The sequence below is a fragment of the Halichoerus grypus genome, chromosome 12 (genome assembly GCF_964656455.1).
Source record: "Halichoerus grypus chromosome 12, mHalGry1.hap1.1, whole genome shotgun sequence".
NCBI lineage: Eukaryota > Metazoa > Chordata > Mammalia > Carnivora > Phocidae > Halichoerus > Halichoerus grypus.
This window is the reverse complement of record NC_135723.1, coordinates 59,084,652-59,105,258: the sequence shown is the minus strand read 5'-3', so window position 1 is coordinate 59,105,258 and position 20,607 is coordinate 59,084,652. Positions and strand designations below refer to the sequence as shown.

The following is a 20,607-nucleotide window of genomic DNA, read 5'->3' as shown; positions in this document are numbered from 1 at the left end:
TTGAAAGCAGTCAGAGAAAAATGCATTGCAGGGCAACAATGATTGGAATGACTTCAGAGAAACCATGAATCCCAGAAGGCAGTGGAATGACACTTTACAGAGCTGAAATCAGAATTCCAAATATGGCAAAATATCCTTCAAGAATGAAGGTGAAATAGGGATATTCTCAGCTAAAGGAAAACTAAGAGAATTTATCTCCTGAAGTCCTGCTCTAAAAACATTAGGTACTGTACCTAATAGAATAACCTTAAAATGTAAGATGCAAAAAAGTGTAAACCACAAGGAGAAATTGACAAATAGGGGACGCTGTCATAGTGGGACAGTTCAGTATATCTCTCTTAAGCAATTGATGATCAGACAACAATAAAAAATTGATAAGGAGATAGATTTGAGAAGCATACACAATGAAGTTGATCAGAAGAACATATATAGAACCTCTTACCCAGAAATTGAAGAAGAAATGTATTTCTCAAGACTTGGAAAAATTAGGGGCACCTGGCTGGCTCAGTTGGAAGAACATGTGACTTTTGATCTTGGGATTGTGAGTTTGAGCCCCACATTGGGTATAGAGATAACAACAACAACAAAAAGACTTGAAAAATTATTAAAAGTTAACCACACAATAGACCACAAAGCAAGTCTTCAACACCGAAGCATCTATATCTTATAGATTGCATTCTCTAACCACAATGCAATTTAATTAGATATCAATAGCAAAAAAATAAAAAACGTTCTATACATTTGAAATTTAAAATCACATTTCTAAAGAATTCATATTCTTTAGTCAAAGAAGTCATATAAGAAAAAATATTTAGAACTCAAAATATATATATGTTAAGTGGGGATGCAGCTTTTTAGGAAAAAGTAAATGCAAATTTTGGATGGAATTTGAAAGTATATTATAAGGAAGCAAGCTGAGTATAAGAAAAAGCTTCTAGGGGTGCCTGGGTGGCTTAGTCGGTTAAGCATCTGCCTTCAGCTCAGGTCAGGATCCCAGAGTCCTGGGATCTAGCCCCGCATCGGGCTCCCTGCTCAGCGGGGACCCTGCTTCTCCCTCTCCCTTGGCTGCTCCCCCTGCTTGTGCTCTCTCTGTCAAATAAATAAATAAAATCTTTAAAAAAAAAAAAAAGAAAAACTTCTAAAAATTAAAATTTCCTAAATAAAAATGAAATATATATTGAAGGATAAAATGAACTCAACAGCAACAAAAACCAAATAATCCAATTAAAAAATGGGTAAAGGACTTGAGTAGACACTTCTCCAAGGAAGGTGTACAAATAGCCAATAAAACAAAAAATGGGGTACCTGGGTGGCTTAGTTGGTTAAGCATCTGACTTTGGCTCAGGTCATAATCTCAGCGTCATGGGATCAAGCCCCATGTTGGCCTCCATGCTCAGCGGGGAGTCCGTTTTTCCCTCTCCTTCTGCCCCACCCCTGCTGGTGCACGCATGCTCTCTCTCTTTCTCTCTCAAATAAAATCTTAAAAAAAAAAAAAAAAGAAAAGATGCTCAATATCACTAATCATTACGGAGGTGCAAATCAAAACCACAATGAGATACCACTTCACACTCATTAGACTCTAGGTTATGGAAAAACAACAACAACAACAAGTATTGGTGAGGATGTAATTGGAACCCTTGTGCATTGCTCATGGGAAGTAAAATGGTACACCCTCTGTGGAAAATGGTATGGTAGTTAATCAAAAAATTAAAGTATTACCATATGATCTAGCAATTTTACTTCTGGGTATATACCCAAAAGAATTGAAAACAGGAACTTGAAAAGTTATTTGTACACCAGTGTTGATAGCAGTTTTCACAGTGGTCAGAAAGTAGAGACAACTCAAGTGTCCATTGATGGATGAATGAATAAACAAAATGTGGTAGGTACATACAATAAAATGTTATTCAGCCTCAAAATGGAATGGAATTCTGATACATGCTCTAACATGGATGAACCTTGAAGATGTTATGCTAAGTGAAATAAGTTAGACATAAAAGGACAAATATTGTATGATTTCTTTCCCCTACCCCCTTCCCTCTGTCAATCATCAGTCTGTTCTCTGTATTTATAGGTCTCATTCTGCTTTTTGTTTATTCATTTTTGTTTTTTAGTTTCCGCGTATGAGTGAAATCATATGGTATTTGTCTTTCTCTGTCTGACATATTTCACTTAGCATAATACTCTTTTTTTCTTAAAAGATTGTATCCATTTATTTGAGAGTGTGCATCAGAGAGAGAGAGAGAGAGAGGGAGAGAGAACCAGTGGGGGGAGGGAGGGGCAGAGGGAGAGGAAGAAGCAGGCTTCTGGATGAACAGGACCTTGGGATGAGGACCTGAGCCGAAGGCAGTTGCTTAATGGACTGAGCCACCCAGGCACCCCTAGCATAATACTCTTTAGGTCAATCCATGTTGTCGCAGATGGCAAGATCTGAACCTTTTTATGGTGTCATAATATTCCATTTATATATATATATACACACACACACCACATCTTCCTTATCCATTTTATCTATCAGTGGATACTTAGGTTGCTTCTCTGTCTTGGCTATTGTAAATAATGCTGTAATAAACATAGGGGTGTCTATATCTTTTTGAATGAGTGTTTATGTTTTCTTCGGGTAAATACCCAGTAGTGGAATTACTGGATCATATGGTATTTCTTTCTTAAATTTTTTGAGGAACCTCCATACGTTTTCCACAGGGGCTGCACCAATTTATATTCCCACCAACAGTGCATGAGGGTTCCTTTTTCTCCACATCCTCACCAACACTTATTTCTTATCTTTTTTATTATAGCCATTCTGACAAGTGTAAGGTGATATCTCATTGTGGTTCTGATTTGCTTTTCCCTGGTGATTAGTGACGTTGAGCATCTTTTTATGTGTCAGTTGGCCATCTGTATGTCGTCTTTGGGAAAATGTCTATTCAGGTCCTCTGCCTGTTTTTAAATTGGAGTATTTTTTTGTGTGTGTGTGTTGAGTTGTGTAAGTTCTTTATGTATTCTGGATATAGTATTTTCTAAATCATATTGTACAGGTTTCTCTGATTTTCCTTACCTTCTGTTTTCATTAACAAATCATGGAAAAATTTTTAATAAAATTTTTAAAAACTTTAAATTTTTTAATAACATGCTATTCATTATTTTCTACATTATAAGACCTCCTCTACTTCTCTTGTTGCTGGAAATTTACTATCAATTTATTAGATGGTTATTATGCAAAGAGCTCAGGGTCTAGGGGAAGCAAATAGAGAGTGATGCGATCAAATAAAATATGTGTGGAGGATGCACAGACAGGCTTACTGAGTACTTATGGGTGGGGGTTGGAAATGACACTTGAGCTGAACTTTTGAAGAGTAAGTGGATTTTTGCTAGCTAAGCAGAGCCTGAGATGGGTGCTGGAGTTGGGAGTGAGTGTGGGTATAGCATACCAGGAAGAGACAGCATGAGTGTAGGAAGGCAAGAAAGAGGAAGTTCATCTTTTGTACATGGGGGAAAAGAAGGAATCATCTTATTTGGCTAGAATGCCAGGTGGTGGGGTCAGGGGCTGAGAAATTAATCTGGAAAGGTGAGCTGAGATCAAGCTTGGAAGAACCTTGCATGCTGTGCTGAAAAACTTGTAATCTTGAGGTAAGTTAGAGATGTTGAAAGATTTCAACTAGACAGATAAGATGAATGGTTCTCATGGCATTGGTGACAGTTGGGTTCAGGGGAGACTGTACAGGCAGGGGAAGACCAGCAAAGGTGTTGGAATATTTTAGGTGAAAGATGAACAGAGCCACAACTAGAGCCAGTAGCTGGGAATGGAAAGAAAAGAAAAATGGGAGAAAAATATGTTTTGTTAAGATGATAGAGTAAATTCATGTTTCGATGTACCTGTTCTGTTCAAAGTATATGAAAATCATAGAAAATAGTAATAGAATATACAAGAAAATAAGTAGGACACAGTTGTGCTCCAAGATAAGATACATGTCTCCATGGACCAAAAACAGAGTGGAAATATAGTGTATTGAGTGACACAAAAGCCATCAGCTAGCTAAGCTCTGGGTCCAGAACTGGGCAGTAGTGGCTGGGAGTTCTGTTCCTGGGCAAAGAGTACTCCATGTGAGTAATGGGGACTGGTCCCAGGCACACAGCTGGCAGACCATGAAGCTCAAATCCCCCACTGACCATTGCCTAGGGTTAGAGTTTTTAGCAAGCTTTGAACCTAGGACATGGAAAGACATTACAACAGTAAGACCAGGCACTGAACCAAGCCATCTGCTGGCTCCATGACAGGATCTGTGATTTCCCTAATATCCCTAAAGAGCAGGCACCCCAACCCCCAGCCAGTGTGAGAACTGGTCCAGGAAGCCAAAAGAGAAAACTGTAAAATCGTAGACAGGGAGAAGTGAGCACAGATGGCCAGGGCAAGGGATGGGGAGTAAACAAAAAGTTTTCCATTCACAATGAGCCTGCAAACTAAAATTCTACATACATAAAAAAGAAGATAGTCAACAAAATAACTGTACCTAAGGAATTATTAAATGATGTACTTTAGTAAGAAGAAAAAATCAATCTAAGGAGAAAGTTAGAGAATATAAGGAACAATCATGAGCACAAAAAGATTTTTTGAAGTCAAATTATTAACTTTATTGACTATTTTAAAAACCTGTTTTTGTGTGTGTTTTAAAAAAAAGTAAAACTAAAACACTGGACAGTAAGATTTACTGTGTTTGGGGGAGTAGAGTGATGTCCCCTGGCTTAATGCATACTAAGGTTCACATCATGTTTAAGAGAAAATAGAAATCCTGAAAAACTTCTGATGTTATTAGAAAAATTTATAGTTAGTTATATATGTTTAAAGTTTTAAAGGATTATCATTTAGAAGAATAGAAAAGTGATTGGTAGCTTGCAAAGCCCACAGGAAAATAAAAAGGAACTTAGAAGACTTTTATCAATACAACAAAAGGCAAGAGAGGAGGGAAAAAAATTTTCAAGGAAAAATGAAAGTAAATACAAAAAAGTGCTAGAAATATGTCTAATCACAATAAATGTAAGCAAATTAAATTCACTTTTCATGAAATTATAATTTAAAAATCCAGCTACCTACTCTTTATGAGATATGCCCAAGCATCTTTAAAAAGGAAAAGCTATGTCAAAACGGAAAGACGACAACCCACTGAGAAAGTATTAACCGAAAGAGAAATTTCAGACCAGAATCAACAGAAATTAGTAGCTGGATATAGAAAGGTAGGAAGAAGTCAAATGACTCTAAGGTAGCATTTCCTGGAGCATAGCCCCAGAGAAAACTAATTCTGAGGATGTTCCTTACAAAAAGGAATTTCGTGATGAAATAAATTTGAGAAATGGTGCATTTTCCTATCCCTCTCTTGGAAATATTCAAGGTGCATATTGCATATTTAAGTAAGTCCTTAAATTCTTAGACATTTAACTTTGTTTAGCCAGGTATATGTATTTTACCACAAAATCTTTAATCAAGTTGAGGGACTTTTGGATGGGGATTTGGAAATGACTAGGAAAGCTCTCAAATGGAAAGAAGAGCTTCAGGAACCAAGAACTGAGCACTTGGTGCGGCTAAAAACACTCTCCTTTTTTCTGTCTTTATTATTTGCTTGTTTCTAATATGCTTTGCATGTCAACCTCATTATCTTACTGCACACACTCTTCGTGTGAGCCCTCAGCAGCCATAGCTTGGCAACCCAGGGCAGAACTCTCGGTTTTGTTGGATTTGCTTGGCCCCATGGACTAGTTACTGTTGCCCTAAGGACGGGATGCCCTTATTGTCCATGAGTACAGCCCTTTGGCTAGAGGAGCAGGATTTGTTAAGAGAAGGAGGATGGGAAAGCTTATTGGCTGGAAACAAAACATGGCCACCACATCACTGTAAATATCCATTAATATCTTGTGGCAGTCATATTCTGGGGAACTGACCTTGAGAAATGCTGCCGTGGGATTTCTAGTGCTTGCGAATCATAGTAGTTGTCTTAACTGAGAGAGGACACGTGAGAGGAAGAACCAGTTTGGGTTCTGCGTGAGGAGAGAATGGGAAGACAAAAGTTGTTTGAACATGTGGAGCTCATTAGATTGGAAATATTTTGTTTTGTTTTAGGTTGGAAGATTTTTGAGCCTAGAGGCTATTAAAATACCATCCTGCCTTGAAGTTGCCTGGCACAGTGCTGTGTACTATAGTAGGAGTTCGGTAAAGTTGAATGGATATATGAATTAGCTGCGATAAATTGATCAATTTCACAAATTAGTAGAATTGGAGATGAGGCTTATTTTATAGGTGAGGGCGCTGAGGTGCCAAGCGGTTGATTTGCACAAAATAATACTGTTAGTGTCAGACCTGGAGCTTGAGCTGAGGTCTGCTGTTACCTTCCCCACTGCTGCCTACTCGCCACATGCCAGACTAGGTCTTCTTACCTTCTAATTACCTGCTTCGGGTAAATCCTTTTTCTGATTTGCTTCTGCACAGGGGCTGCCTTTTTGTAGTTGGTCTGCCTTGAATGGTATGAATCTACAGTTCATGCAAAGGCACCACCATTTCTCATGCCTATAGGGAAAAAGGAAATTAAATAACCATAGCCTCTTGGCCTAAATCTGGCTTCACAATTAGGCAAAGCAGCAGCCCTCACTTTGCTCCCAGTTATTATCTTGGGATTGATTATTGCCTTCTCTTAAATCTTGGAGCCATTTCACTTCACTTTACATCCTCTCATATTTTATATCCCCACCCGTCAGCTCCACCATGCCAAGACTCTAGGTGGCATCTCATTTTTATGAATGTTGGCAGGTATATATCTGTGGCACATATAACGTGGGATTTTTTTTCTCCCTACTACCATGTTTGTGGCTTAAGTTCAAATACCAGTTCCTATGGATTTATAATCGTTTGCTTCTTTCTTTAGCCCAAGCTTTTGGTTTAACCAATTCTTGATTGTAGGTCTTGTGCTTTGGTCAGTCTCTTGCTTTTTTCAACTTAACTCCTAGATGACCTCTCCGCAGAACTTGTGCATATTGTCTTTGGGGAAGCCACTTGGCCTAGTGAAGTTAGAATACTACTGGGAATCAGAGGATCTTAGTTTGACCCATTTGCCTCAACTGTGTACATTTGCTTATTTTCTATTAATTGTTATTTTTTAAATGGAGATTATAAGACTAGTATGGCTTTCCTCAGTTTTCTCTAGATAACTACATTTAGGGCTCATAAAAATCATTATATTAAACGTTATCAGCATGTTAAAAGTTAATAGCATCTCACTGAAATACTCTGGGGTTTTAGTGTGTGAGAATCAGAATACCGCCAATAAAAAGAAAATTTTTTTGGTTTTCTTTTTAAATTTATTTTATTTTTAATTGTGGTAAAATACACATAACATAAAAGTTATCATCTTAACCATTTCTGAGTATACAGTTCAGTTCAGTAGAATTTACTACATTCACATTTTTGTGCAACCATCACCACCATCTATCTCCAGAACTCTTTTTATCTTGCAAAACTGAAATTATATGCTCATTAAACAGCAACCCCTGGGGGGAGTCACCATTTTACTTTCTGTCTTTATGTGAATTTGACTATCTGGGTACCTCATATAAGTGTAATCTTGACAATGTATATGTCATTTTGTGACTGGCTTATGTGACTTAGCATGATGTCCTCAAGGTTCATTCATGTTTAGCCTATGTTAGAATTTCTTTCCTTTTTAAGGCTGAATAATATTCCATTGTGTGTATGTATCACATTTTGTTTATCCATTCATACATTGATGGACATTTGGGTTGTTTCCACCTCTTGGCTATTGTGAATAATGCCACTATGAAAATTGGTGTACAAATATCTCCTCAAGACCCTGCTTTCAGTTCTCTAGGGTATATATCCAGAAATGGAATTGCTGGATCATATGGTGATTCTATTTTTATTTTTTTGAGGAACTACCATACTGTTTTCCATAGTGGCTGTATCATTTTATATTCCCACTAATATAGTGCACGAGCATTCTAATATCTCACATTCTTGCCACTACTTGTTGTATCTGTTTTGCTTTACAGTAGCCATCCTAATGGGTATGAGGCTTTGTTTGGTATTCTTACAGAATAAATTCTGATTCATATATATTGAGCCAGAGTCTAGACTTGGAACGACAAGTTAATTGTTGTCTTTGTATTTGACATACTGACCAAGTTACAACTATTGGCTATGCACGTAGTCAGGAGGTAGGGTGTATTAAAGGGTAAGGAGGGAAGGCTATCTATGAGATGGTGATGTATGTGGCTTATTCTTTATTTTCAATAAAAGGGGCAAGAAATATTCCTTTTTGGTATGATTCATTTTCATGAAGCCAGATGAAGAGTTCTCCCCACTTACATTGTCAACATTCAGTAGTTGCCTTTATCACATATTTGGTCTCACAACACTTTGTAAAAGTTTTATTACACAGGTTTTAGTACTTGAAGTTGACCACAAATATAATGATTTTTTATTACTTCCTGTAGGAGTGTTTTTCTACTCAATAAGGAAATAGTGTGATCCAAACCCTGTGTAAACAGCATGTCCTGGATCCTCATGCAAATCTGGTTACTCTTCCTTAATGTTATGTTGTGCAGCATCAGAAATGGTTGCAGAACAATATGTAATAGCTGAGGGCCTAGAAAGAATGAGAGTGGACTGAGTCCAGCTTCCATTTAGAAGCACCACTTCTTCAACTATGCCCACTCCAAAATTCAAGAGTCTAGATTCTCAAAGGGATTCCTGAGTGGTTTCCAGAGATGATAATTCCTCGTTAGCTGAGTGTAGTTTTTTAGCACAGCCTTCTCTTTAGTTTCTTGCTGTCCTCAGTTTACTTTGGTTTGCTGTGAGGTTATCATCTTGCCTTTTCTTACTCCTTCTTACTCTCTACCCTCCCTTCTCTGTCAGCCGTCACTTCTTTTTACCTACCCCCAAAGTTGTAAAGAATGTATGTGAACAATCAATTCTCTGTAAAATAGAAGGCAGGTGATCATCGCACTTGTTTTTCTTCTCAAGCAGACTGGAGGGGGGAAGCCCTAGAGTGGTGTGGAATATGGCAGGAATTGGATTACTCAAAATCTGGTTGTTGGCCTTGTTTTACTTTGTGATTGTTAATGCTGAATGCAAGGAATGTATAGAAGATATCAGATTCCTATCACAGAAAAATGTTGCAAATTATGCAGCTCCTAAAGAAAGTAAAATAGAAATTAGAAAAGTCTAATAAAGTTGCAAGATATTTAATGAAAGATTTTTTTAACTTGGCTTTTAGAAATTAATTTTAAAGCTGAAAGATACATTGTCTACAAGGTGGAGTTTTTAAAATCACAGTCTCCAAAGGCATTAAATTAACTTTCTCCTTGGACTCCAGACATTAAGCTATCAGAAGCCGAGACTTTCATTGCAATCCAACACTGTGCACCATCTTCATCTGGGGTGAATGTCAGGGAATTGGTTTTTAAAGTGATTTTCAAAATGAAAGCAAACCATTTTGTTTTCTGATTTACTGTACCCTTTAAAAACCCCACTCTGTTTCTGTCTGATGGCTTCCATACTGCACTCACTGGTCCTTCTCAAGCCCGCCCAGCTCCATGTGGAACGTTCTGTTGCTCTTTCAGCATAAGCAGGTCTATTGTGATATTTATCTGAATTCAAACAAGGCTAATTAAAAGAGCTGCTGACAGTTGTTGTGATCTGACTTTGACTGCAGCTTGATGGTCATTATGGGTAAATAATGAACCAGGTCTGCAAATGTAGCAGCTGCCAACTTGGGATAGAAGAACGGCTATTGCTTCCAATTTAAGGATCTATCGACCGCTTCCCTTCTCCCTGCAGATCTTCTGCAGAAAACTAATGTTTTCTGCTGCTGTGTATTGTGGTTTCAGCTGTTTCAGATATAGCCTATAATTTCCTTCTTTAATATTTAACTTAGGACATTATTAGCTTTCAGAGTTAACAACTTTTCTATTTTGAAGAAGTTCAGCTTTGTCCTTATGCATGCTGTAACCAGCTAACCAGCTGTAGTATGTTTATATGTGTTTCATTTATATTAGGCAGGAAACAGCTAGTCGCAGAAGAACAAGGTATAGCTTTATGAAGATGTTTCAGAATCCTGTGTGGATGTTCTGTTTTCGGTTTTTGTTTTTAAGAGATAGATGCCTGTCCCTTGCTTTTGTTTTCTTGAAGATAAGACACCTGCTGCCAAACCTCAGTTTCCGGTTTTATTCACCTCATCAGTGACTTCTGAAATATTTTGATGCAAAAGCTCTATCAGTGCAGAGGAACTTCAGTGACTTTCATTAAAATGCAATATTGAATATATTGTCACTCCATCATGAGCTTTTCCTTGTCCTATTAGCAAGTAGGGACAGGTGCATTAAAGGTAAGAGAAAAGGCAAATTGCATTCCTAGATTAATATACTTTTCCTGCAGATTTCCCACACTTACAAAATATAGCTTCTGGATTTAAAAGTCACATTCTAGAATTTAACACCAGCGAGTACTTAACAACACATCCCTAGCATTTGTTCACCTGCCATGGAAAAGGCTATCTGCATTATGTAAAGCACGAGGGTACAGTGGTGCTTTGTGCATAATGCAGCAGAGCTTCGAGATCTTGCTGGGAGGAAATGATCCCAAACATGCCCCTGAAAGACAAGTCTTACTTTGAAAAATAATGATGAAAAATTGCTTATTTCTCCCATGTATTTGTGTCTGTGTTTATTTCAGGAAAAACTAAGTAAATTTTGTTTATCTGACTCTAGAATAGTGTTGAGAGTGTTTTTGCTTTTCTGTTTCTAGCACGGATCATGCCAGAAATAGTGTTAACAAGGGGTTATGTTATGCTGGCTTATGTTAAACCAGATCACCCCCTAACATGTGCAGAGCCATTCATCTGTGTCACCAAAACCCAAGAGAACATCTGACATGGACTCTGAAACAGAAACAGTGATCACTTACAAATCAAACATGGCACGCTCTAAACTGATTGTGCATGGCAATCTTTTCTAGAAAGGACAACTAATTGAACATGATAAAGTGTAAAGTTAATTAACACCCTTAAATTTGTTGATTACTTTCACGGGATTATATTGTTCGATGAGTAGCAGCTTTCTATCCCAGCTGTCGCCTTTTTCAGCGAATGTCGCCGGTAAACAATAGAGACACCATAACGAGTCGTAAATGGTCCCTGTGACAGCAGCCCCTTGTGCGGCTGCATCTGTAGAGAATGATTAGAACAATCGCATTTTAAAGACGGCTCACATTGCAGCCCGAGTCCCATTGGTCCTCTTCTTGATCTCTTTTGATGGCAGACTGGTTAAAACATTTAAGTTCTTTGGAGTAAATTAAGTGATTTACTACGTTTTGCTATATATCAATGAGAGTGCTTTGGTGGCAAGATTTTTTACAGTATCAAAAACAAACATAATTTGTACTTCTTAGATTTCAATCTTTCCTCTCTGGATTTGAAGGCCCCTTTCTGATAGTCCTAGAATTGAAAATGATCTCCTTATTTGTGACTTGTAAATGGTTATTCTAAATTATTGGCACTTGCATAATGGATTTTCTGTCATAACCCTTGGTTCAGCTTCTCAGTAGGACTAAGTTCCAAATTTCAGTTCTTTGCTGCTCTTAGGCCATAGACCTTGACATATTCAGGCCGAGTATAACTTGTTATATTTAATTTTATTTTAATATTAAAAAAAATTTTTATAACATTTATGTGATAACCGTGTAAAATACCTTTCCAAGGTATTCTTTCATTTGAGCTTCAGAGTATGTATGGCAAGTGATTTTATCACTATCTTCAGAGGGAGGAACCAAGATTGAAAGGTGTTATAATAACTTGTCCAAGTGGGGTGACCTTGAATTGTGACCTCACTCCAAGTCTCTTAACTCAGATTACATATTCTTCATTTTTTGTGTCTTCATAGTAATGTCTCCATACATGTGCACTTATACTTATGCATGTTTATGCAGCAGTAAGTGAACATGCCATTACCGCATATGGAGAATCATCCTACTCCAAAGCTGAGCTTTTTTGATAAGCTAGAAAACATTGTCTTACTTAGTCTTAATTAGTATTCTTGGTTATTTTAGTAACCGTTGATTTCTTCTTTGCTCACCTCCTAAAAAGACAATGAACATTTATCACACACATGTTATATGCTGGGTGCTGAGATTCAAACAGCTCTTGCCCATAAGGATCCTTACGAGACACACCAGAAAAATCATTGATTAGAGTAGTGTAAGTGCATTATTACAGATACCACTAGAAATGTTATAAAAATAGAGAAAGGGGATTATGGTCATGAATTGCTTCTTAGAGTTGACATGAGTCGAGTGTTGGAAGATAATCAGGAGTTAGCCAGGCAAAGGAAAGCAAGGGAATTTCATACAAGGGAATTGCCCAAGAAAGGCATGGATACATGGTTTTTGTTGCAGGGAGTAGATGAGAAAACCAGAGAAGTGGTTAGAGCCCATTGACAAGAAAAGTAAAACTTAAAAAGTCAGAAACCATTTTAGGAGAAAAAAAAGAAAGTTCATTGTTTCCTACGACTCAAGACCAAAGGGAAGATACAGTGAGTTATGTGGTTCTTATTTTTGGTGAACATAAACATACAAGTACTTAAGAAAGAATAACTTTTACTTAATAGAAAACAATAGTGTGGGGCGCCTGGGTGGCTCAGTTGGGTTAAGCGTCCGACTCTTGATCTTGGCTCAGGTCATGATCTCAGGGTTGTGAGATTGAGCCCTGCATCAGGCTCCCCACTGGACATGGAGCCTGCTTGGGATTCTCTCTCTCCCTCTACCCCTACCCCCTGCTCGAGCATGCGTGTTCTCTCTCTCTAAAAAAAAAGAAAGAAAAAGAAAACAATAGTGAGACGCTATATAGAAATGCTGAGTAATAGTGAATAATGAATGCTTCAGCTGCTGGTTATGTTCATGTCGACACATAACTTGAAACTTAAGTCTGTTTTGGTTCTTATAACAAATAAAACTGCCAAAGATTGGGACACAGATAAACATAAAATATTAGACTGAGATGATTACTGTTAATATTGACCTCTATTGCAGGTGGGCTGAATTAGAAAAAGATATAAAACAAGAATTGAATTACCTTGAAAAAATTACTACTGCTTTTGATATAAAAATATGATGAACATTGTCTTATTTCATTTACTATCTCCTGCATAGAGTTCCAAATGAGAATTTTTTAAACCATGTAACTAAGGAAGAACTCCATTTTCCTTGAGGCTGCTTTATTCCTCTCCCAAATAGTGTTTGCCAGGACTTCTAGGATACTCAGACCCATATTTGAAATTCATTGTGAAATCTTTTGGTTTCATTTTTGTATTTGTTCTTAATTCTGATTCTCAGTTTTCTAATTGTTTTCGTCTAAAAAGCAAACTTAAGTCTGTTGTGAAGAGGGATAGGGTTTTATGTATATTTAGATAACAGGCAGAACTCAGTGTCCATATATAAAACATAGAAAATTATTTGCTCAGCTCATGTTGTTTTAAACTGCTCTGAACACGATCTACAAATAGATTCAGAATACCTATACTCTTTTTTTTACATTTTATTTATTTTTTTTAAGAAAGGGGAGGTAAACTTTTTCTTTTCTTTTAGATTTTATTTATTTATTCGAGACAGAGAGCACAAGTGGGGAGGAGGAGCAGAGGGAGAGGGAGAAGCGGGCTGTCCACTGAGCAGGGAGCCTGAGACAGTGCTCAATCCCAGGACCGTGAGATCACGACTTGAGCTGAAGGCAGACGCTCAACCGACTGAGCCACCCAGGCGCCCCCAGAATACCTATATTCTTATCAAAGTTTTCAAAGCCTACCCACAGTTGATGGCAAGACCATTACTCTTTGAGAACAATTTGTTTCCTTTTTCACCCTTTCTCTTTCTGAGAACTCATTAGTCTTTCAATGACGGAGGTCAAAAAAATGGAAAGAAAGAGGGAATCAGGATTTGGTGGCAATTGTCCTCATCCATGACACTTGGTACATGATGCTGGCTTTTGGCATTTACTTCTGAGTATATCTCTCTTTTCCCTAACTGTATTTTATAGCTTTTGAGGGCAAAGACTGTGTTTTATACCTACCGTGACCTTACATTTTGGACTTTCTGGAATAGTTGTATTTCAGATATTCTCCCAAGCACAAGGATGGAGCAAATTGTTAAAGGCACTGAACAGATAATTGCTGATGATATTTTTCTTCTTTGAACCTCCAGATGACTATCTGCAGACCTCTCCTGTAGTATGCATCTGTCTTTTACTATTTATAATTGTTTACCTTCTCTCTTCTCCATGTACATGTACACACTCACCTCCACCACCACAAACACTAGGTTTCAAACTCCTTGAGGACAAGGACTATTTCTTCTTCCTTCCCAGGGTTAAGAACCACTGACAGATGGCTCTCCAGTGGTCAGATTTTTTATGTCCACCATAAATAGGAGTGGAAGGAAAGAAAGAAGGAAGACAGTTTAGGTAATGGAGGCTTCCTGTGATACCTTTGAGAGAGAGAAAAATAGAGAGAGGCTGACTTTGAGACTTGGATTAGATTTAAAGTGTTTCTCCCCTCTAAGGTTGATTGAAATTGAAGCAGACTCCAGAAGTGTTAGGTGGATATCTTCTTAAAAACAGTGTAGTCTAGCCACCTGTTTTGAATGGACTGGGCATTTGCCTTTTCATTTGTACAAATGAGTTCAGTTTTTCTGATGCTGCGGTCATGGGAGAGAAGCACTAGAGTTGTAAATGCTGTAATACAGTTAAGTACAGGATATATTTTGATTTTGTATATACAGTTACTAAAATGTAAGGTTAAACTACTTGTCCCAATATTCTAGCAACTGCACAAGTATGTAGTCTGTTTTCCTGTTTTGGGAAGTAGACTTGAATTAAAGTGGCATGGCAATATAATAAATGTATTGTTTATGATTGATAGACAGCAAAATCTGTACAGTGTCTTCTGAAATCCATAGGACGTCTTACATAACTTTAGAGTTCCACCTTCCTAGATAGTATTTCCTAAGCTCAAAATGGTTACATTTATTGTAGGATTACTTAGGTCTTAATTTTGCCTTTGCAATGGGACCAGGCTTCATAGTGTCACACATTTAGAGGAGTATGTATGGAAAGACAGGATTTGGTCCCAAGGAATGCCAAACCTTTAGAATTACCCATTTTAGTCAGACCCTGACATTGGAGTGTGGGTTATGAAAAAGTTCTAATAATGATGCCACCACATTGAGAGAAAGAGAGTGGAAATACCACAGACTTCTGAATTAAAAGATGAGTTATTCTTTCTTTTGTGGTCTTTCTTGCTTAAGTAACTTATTTCTTCTTTTTGAAATATGTGTTTGAACAAGTGAGAAAGTACACCTGTCAAAAGATTAACCAGCTGAGAACCATTGTCAGCATTAATTTTCCTTTAATAAATGACTCTGTGAAGCTATTTAGCAATCTGTAATCTAGATACAAAGCTATTGACCTATGATGGATAGTGCTGGATTTGTTTGTAAGCTTTGACTTAAATCGTCTACTTAATTTTCCTAGGTCAGATCAACAGGATTAGGAGTAAGGATGGTTATGTGGTTTGAATAAAAATGGCTATAGAAATTGAGCAAAATAATTGTAAAACAGTAATGATAATCTACCATCTTAATGAAGTAAATTAGAAACTAACAAAGTGACAGTCACTTAAACTTCAACATTATCAGAATGTTCAAAGGACACAGATTGGCTAATTAAAAGCATTTGTTATAATTGGGTTTTTGTACATAATCATTTCCAAAGTGTGTCTGAAAATATTGTGAAATAATGTAATTTAACCGTATGTGTGAGCATCTCAGGCTTTCATAACACATGGGCACTCCTTCTTCCACAATTATTTGGCTAACATAATGCTGACCTCTTTTGCTTTTAATAATTAGTTAAAATAGCGTGAACTGTAAAATGGAAAAGGCTACTTGACTTGGCAATAGCAAAATACTCACAATTTCAGTGAAATAGGGATCTCTTCACTTGGGCTTTTTATATATATAAACTATGTATTTCATTGAATAAGTTAAATTAAAAAGTAGGCCATTACTTGCAGTTGTCTGTTCTAATGGCCGGATTTGATACATAGCACAGACAATTACGATTTCTTTATTCCTAGCTGTACTATAAAATAAAGTGTAAAGGCAAAAATTGTACTAATATAGTTCTTCCACATACTTCCCTGGTTTTGATCAACAAAACCTAACTTGAAAATTATGAATTAAAATTTCTCTAATATTAAAAACAATAATACTACTCTTGGTTTTATTTATAGTTAATAAAAATTTAGATGAATGAAGCTTCTCCTTTTTTAAGACAAGTCTAAGGCATGTTTTGTGTGCTAACCAATCATTTCAATCAATGAATATGCATCAGACCTTTGTTTAGAGCAATGAAGGAGTAGCCAAACCAAAGCTTATTTCTTCCTCCTGCTCATATCACTAGGAATGAATTGCCCAAAAAGTATATAGCAGGAGGGAAAAGAAAAATCAAATAATATTGGAAAGTGCACATCAGAATAATCAGTCTAAATAAGCAACTGTTTTCTTTACCTTAAAACGGACTCTGGCCATCTGAAATGCCTGCTTGTCTAGGGAGAAAGAGCCAGGTCCCTCTTTGTAGATCTCATCTGCAGATAGTATGCGGAGAGTAAGCTAATGGGCCAGAGACCCCCAAATCCATACTCAGGCAGCAGACCCCTCTGGCTGTTCTCGTACTGGTCAGGGCACAAGTTACCTTTTTCATATACTTTCTATTACTGAATAGATTTCTTAGAATAATAGGTGCACGTGAATAAAGTGCACATTTCAGATTCCCATATCTCTCATGCCATGATTGTGCGAGATATTTGAGATGAATTGAGAATAAAAGTTTGAATCCGTATGTCCCTTTTGGCTTATGATTAAACTCCACAATACTTAATTTTTAAAATATTCTAGGAGAGGGGCACCTAGCTGGCTCAGTCTGTAAGCATGTGACTCTTGATCTTGGGGTCATGAATTCAAGCACCATGTTGGGTGTAGAGCTTACTTAAAAATACACACGCACACACACACACACACACACACACACATTCCAGGAGAGATTTAGAGTATCTTATATGTGCCTGACGTATATACAGTTTGGAGGCAAGATATTTTTATTTGTTTTGGGGTTTTCTCTAATTTTACTATCTACTTAAACACTTGAAGAAATGTATCCTTTTGTTCTATCCCTTTACCCCCAAACCATTCAGGTGTGGGAGCTGCTCGGTCTGGGAACCTCACATTTATGGTGGGAGGAGTCGAAGATGAATTTGCTGCTGCCCAGGAGTTGCTGGGGTGCATGGGCTCCAATGTGGTGTATTGTGGAGCTATTGGGACCGGGCAGGTAACATTTTCACATTAATGACACTGACTTGATGATATAAAATTGGCTAATGTTCATTTCTCTTTCCTGACCACATTCTTCTTTCTTATTCCTCCCTACTGTGTTCAATCTATGGATTTTTTGTTTGCTCAGAATTTTTGTTTTGTTTTGTTTTTTTGAGAGAGAGAGAGCATGGGGGGGCGGGGCGGGGGAGGGTAGTGGCAGAGGGAGAAGGAGAGAGAATCCCAAGCAGGCTCCATGCCCAGTGTGGAGACCAACTTGAGGCCTGATCCCACAACCCTGAGAAGGTGGCCTGAGCCAAAATCAAGAGTCGGATACTTAACCGACTGAGCCACCCAGGTGCCCCTTTGTTTGCTCAGGTTTCCTTAAATTAATTTGGAATAAATTAGTTTTCCATCATTCCTGTTGGAATTAAGTGGACATCAGCTGATTAACTTATTAAAAAAGATATTGAAAGTTCCATCATTCAGATTCTAATACCTCATCCTAGTGGCCACTGAAATCATTCTCAAAACTGCTTCCATATGAAGTGCTCATGGTGTCTGAGTTGCTGTTATCCTCCATCTAATTACTTGCTATAGTTCTGTTTGTAATATAGTCAGGAAGAAGTAACCTACACACTTTAATCTTTTTCTTGAAAAGCAAATAATTTTCATTTAGAAATGTATCAATTCTCTAATCAGATAGAGGTGAATAACAACACTGAACTCTGAAATCAAAGTAGTTGTTCCCCCACCCATCAACGTGCTCGCTGTCACTAGTCTCCTCTCTTCTTGATCCTTGGTCCTGGTCGCTGGCACCCTCTTTATCTTATTGAAGACTTTGGTATTATCTCAGATATACCTATTGTCTCCATTCTCTTGTCCAGTCTCCAAGTTCTGTTGATTTTTGCGTCAGTGTCTCTCGTTGTTGACGGTCTTCTCCATTCCTCATATTACCTGGTCCAGTCTCTCATACCTTGTGTACCGCTCGGAAACCCTGGATGCCAGGTTTACCACTCTGCCCAACACTGAAACCAAAACCAACTCCATTAAGATGTTTGTATCATCATAGACATCCCCATTCTGAAACTTTGAATGGATGCCTGTTTCCTGTCAGGTCAAATTTTAACTCTCCACCCTAGCTTTCACAGCTGTTGCCTATCAAATTTCTCACTATTCCTTAAAACATACGTACATGAGTCCATTTTCTTACTGTTCTCAGGAACATCCCATGATCTGATATATTTAATCCCTCTTATATATTTACATTTTTCTCTGCTCTCCTCCTTTCTGTCTCTTGCCTATTTTAAATTCCTGCCTGGCCTTCTAAAAGATGGGTTTCAGGTTCCATTTCCTCTCTGCTCCTGCCTTCAGCAATCTTGGAATTCCTACTGTCTCTGTCTTATAGCCATACAATTTTCCACTCAGTTGTTTTTGTCTGTGTGTTTGTTGTCTTTATCTTCACCGTGTTACTCCATTGCCCCAACTAGAATGTAAGCCCCATTCCATAAAGAGCAGTTGTGCTAGGGATTTTGTGTACAACGTGATGACTAGAGCTAACACTGCCATATGATATATATGTGGAAATTGTTAAGAGAGAAAATCCTAAGAGTTCTCACCATAAGGAGAAAAATATATATGTACATGTATTTTTTTGTATTTGTATGAGATGATGGATGTTAACTAAACTTATGGTAACCATTGCATGATATGTGTAAGTCAAATCATTTTTATGCTCTACAACCTGAAGTTATACAGTGCTCTCTGTCAACTCGATCTCAATGAAACTGGGAAAAAAAGAGCTGTCATGCCACATAGATTCCTTATAGACTGAGCTCACAGGAGGAGCTTGGTCACCACTGTGGGGTTCTTACCCAGTGGAAGGGTCTGCTACCAGATAGCCTGGTAGGCTCAGAAGGAGGCATGTGGCACCACGTTCCTTTGCCCATTTGAGAGAATCAACAGTTAAATGCTCTGACTTTTAGAAAGAAACCTGTGGAGTTGGGTAAAGAACAACTTCCTGTGAAGTACAACTTGAAAATTACAATATTTAATATGTACTCCATTTATTTTCAGGCTGCAAAGATCTGCAACAACATGCTGTTAGCTATTAGTATGATTGGAACTGCTGAAGCTATGAATCTTGGAATCAGGTTTGTTGAATATATGTTTTCATGTACTAACAGTTTTTATGAGCTTCCCTATTTGATTTTCTGATGTTGAAAAAAAATGTTCATGAGAGATAAATGAGTTGATCCAGGAACATTTTGAAAGTACTTCATTATTGAACTTTAATAGACTTTGCTTATTTGACGACCAATTGGACCCTGGAGAGCATGAATACTCTTTACCATAGCCATAAAATGTATTGTGCTGTATGTTCAAAGTTACATTATCCTTTTTATATGGGAGCTCCATCTCTTCTATTGTACTGAAATGCAAGAAACACTTTTACTATAAAATTTAAACGTACTTTGGCAGTGTAGGACAAATTTGTATAAAACAGCGTTTTAATGTATAGTGAATTCAAGTGTTATCCTACCACATGACTGGTTTTATGTATCTACTTTAAATATAGCCTCCAAAATCTACACTAAAAAGGCTCTTGGTTGTTTAGTCTTGGGATAAACTGGATGGCATTCATAAAGCTGCAACTCATGTGCATAATTCTTTCATTTTAACTTGTTTGTGGTTTTGTTACTTTAAATTAAGGATATATCTTTCCATTAAAATAAAATGGCATTCATACTTTGCTTAAAGTGATTCAGGAATTTTGTTTCTCCTATGATGATGATCATCTTTTAGAATGCTTAAGGTTAATGTCTTAATTTTAGCCTTTAATCTTTTGGGTTAGGAATGCTACATATGATTAATCACCTAATTAATTTTTTTGAATGTTTTGTATTTCATGATAATAAATATACGTTTCGTACTTTAGAAAATGCTTAATTAGCAAGGTGCTTTATTCAGGTGTTTTCTTCACACTTCCCCAAGCTGCTTACCAGATATATCACAAATCAGAGTAGTGTTTCATATCACAGCTTTTGATAAAAGAAATAAAAAGAGCCAAAGTGCTTGAGGTATTTTTTAAAACACAGTAATGGATTCACATTTCCTCTTAATTACCATATCAAGATGCCGTTGTTTATTGAATTGCCCTTGTCTCAGATGTTAAACTATCTTGACCTATTAAGTTG

General features: G+C 37.3%; 1 protein-coding gene across 1 annotated transcript in view; it reads left to right on the top strand.

Moving 5' to 3' along the window:
• Positions 1-20,607, top strand: part of HIBADH (3-hydroxyisobutyrate dehydrogenase) — a 105,353-nt gene that overhangs the window by 72,587 nt on the left and 12,159 nt on the right. Inside the window, exons 5-6 of the mRNA XM_036088782.2 lie at positions 17,296-17,429; positions 19,487-19,563. Of these exons, the coding sequence (XP_035944675.2) occupies positions 17,296-17,429; positions 19,487-19,563 (211 nt within the window). The remainder of the gene's footprint in view (positions 1-17,295; positions 17,430-19,486; positions 19,564-20,607) is intronic.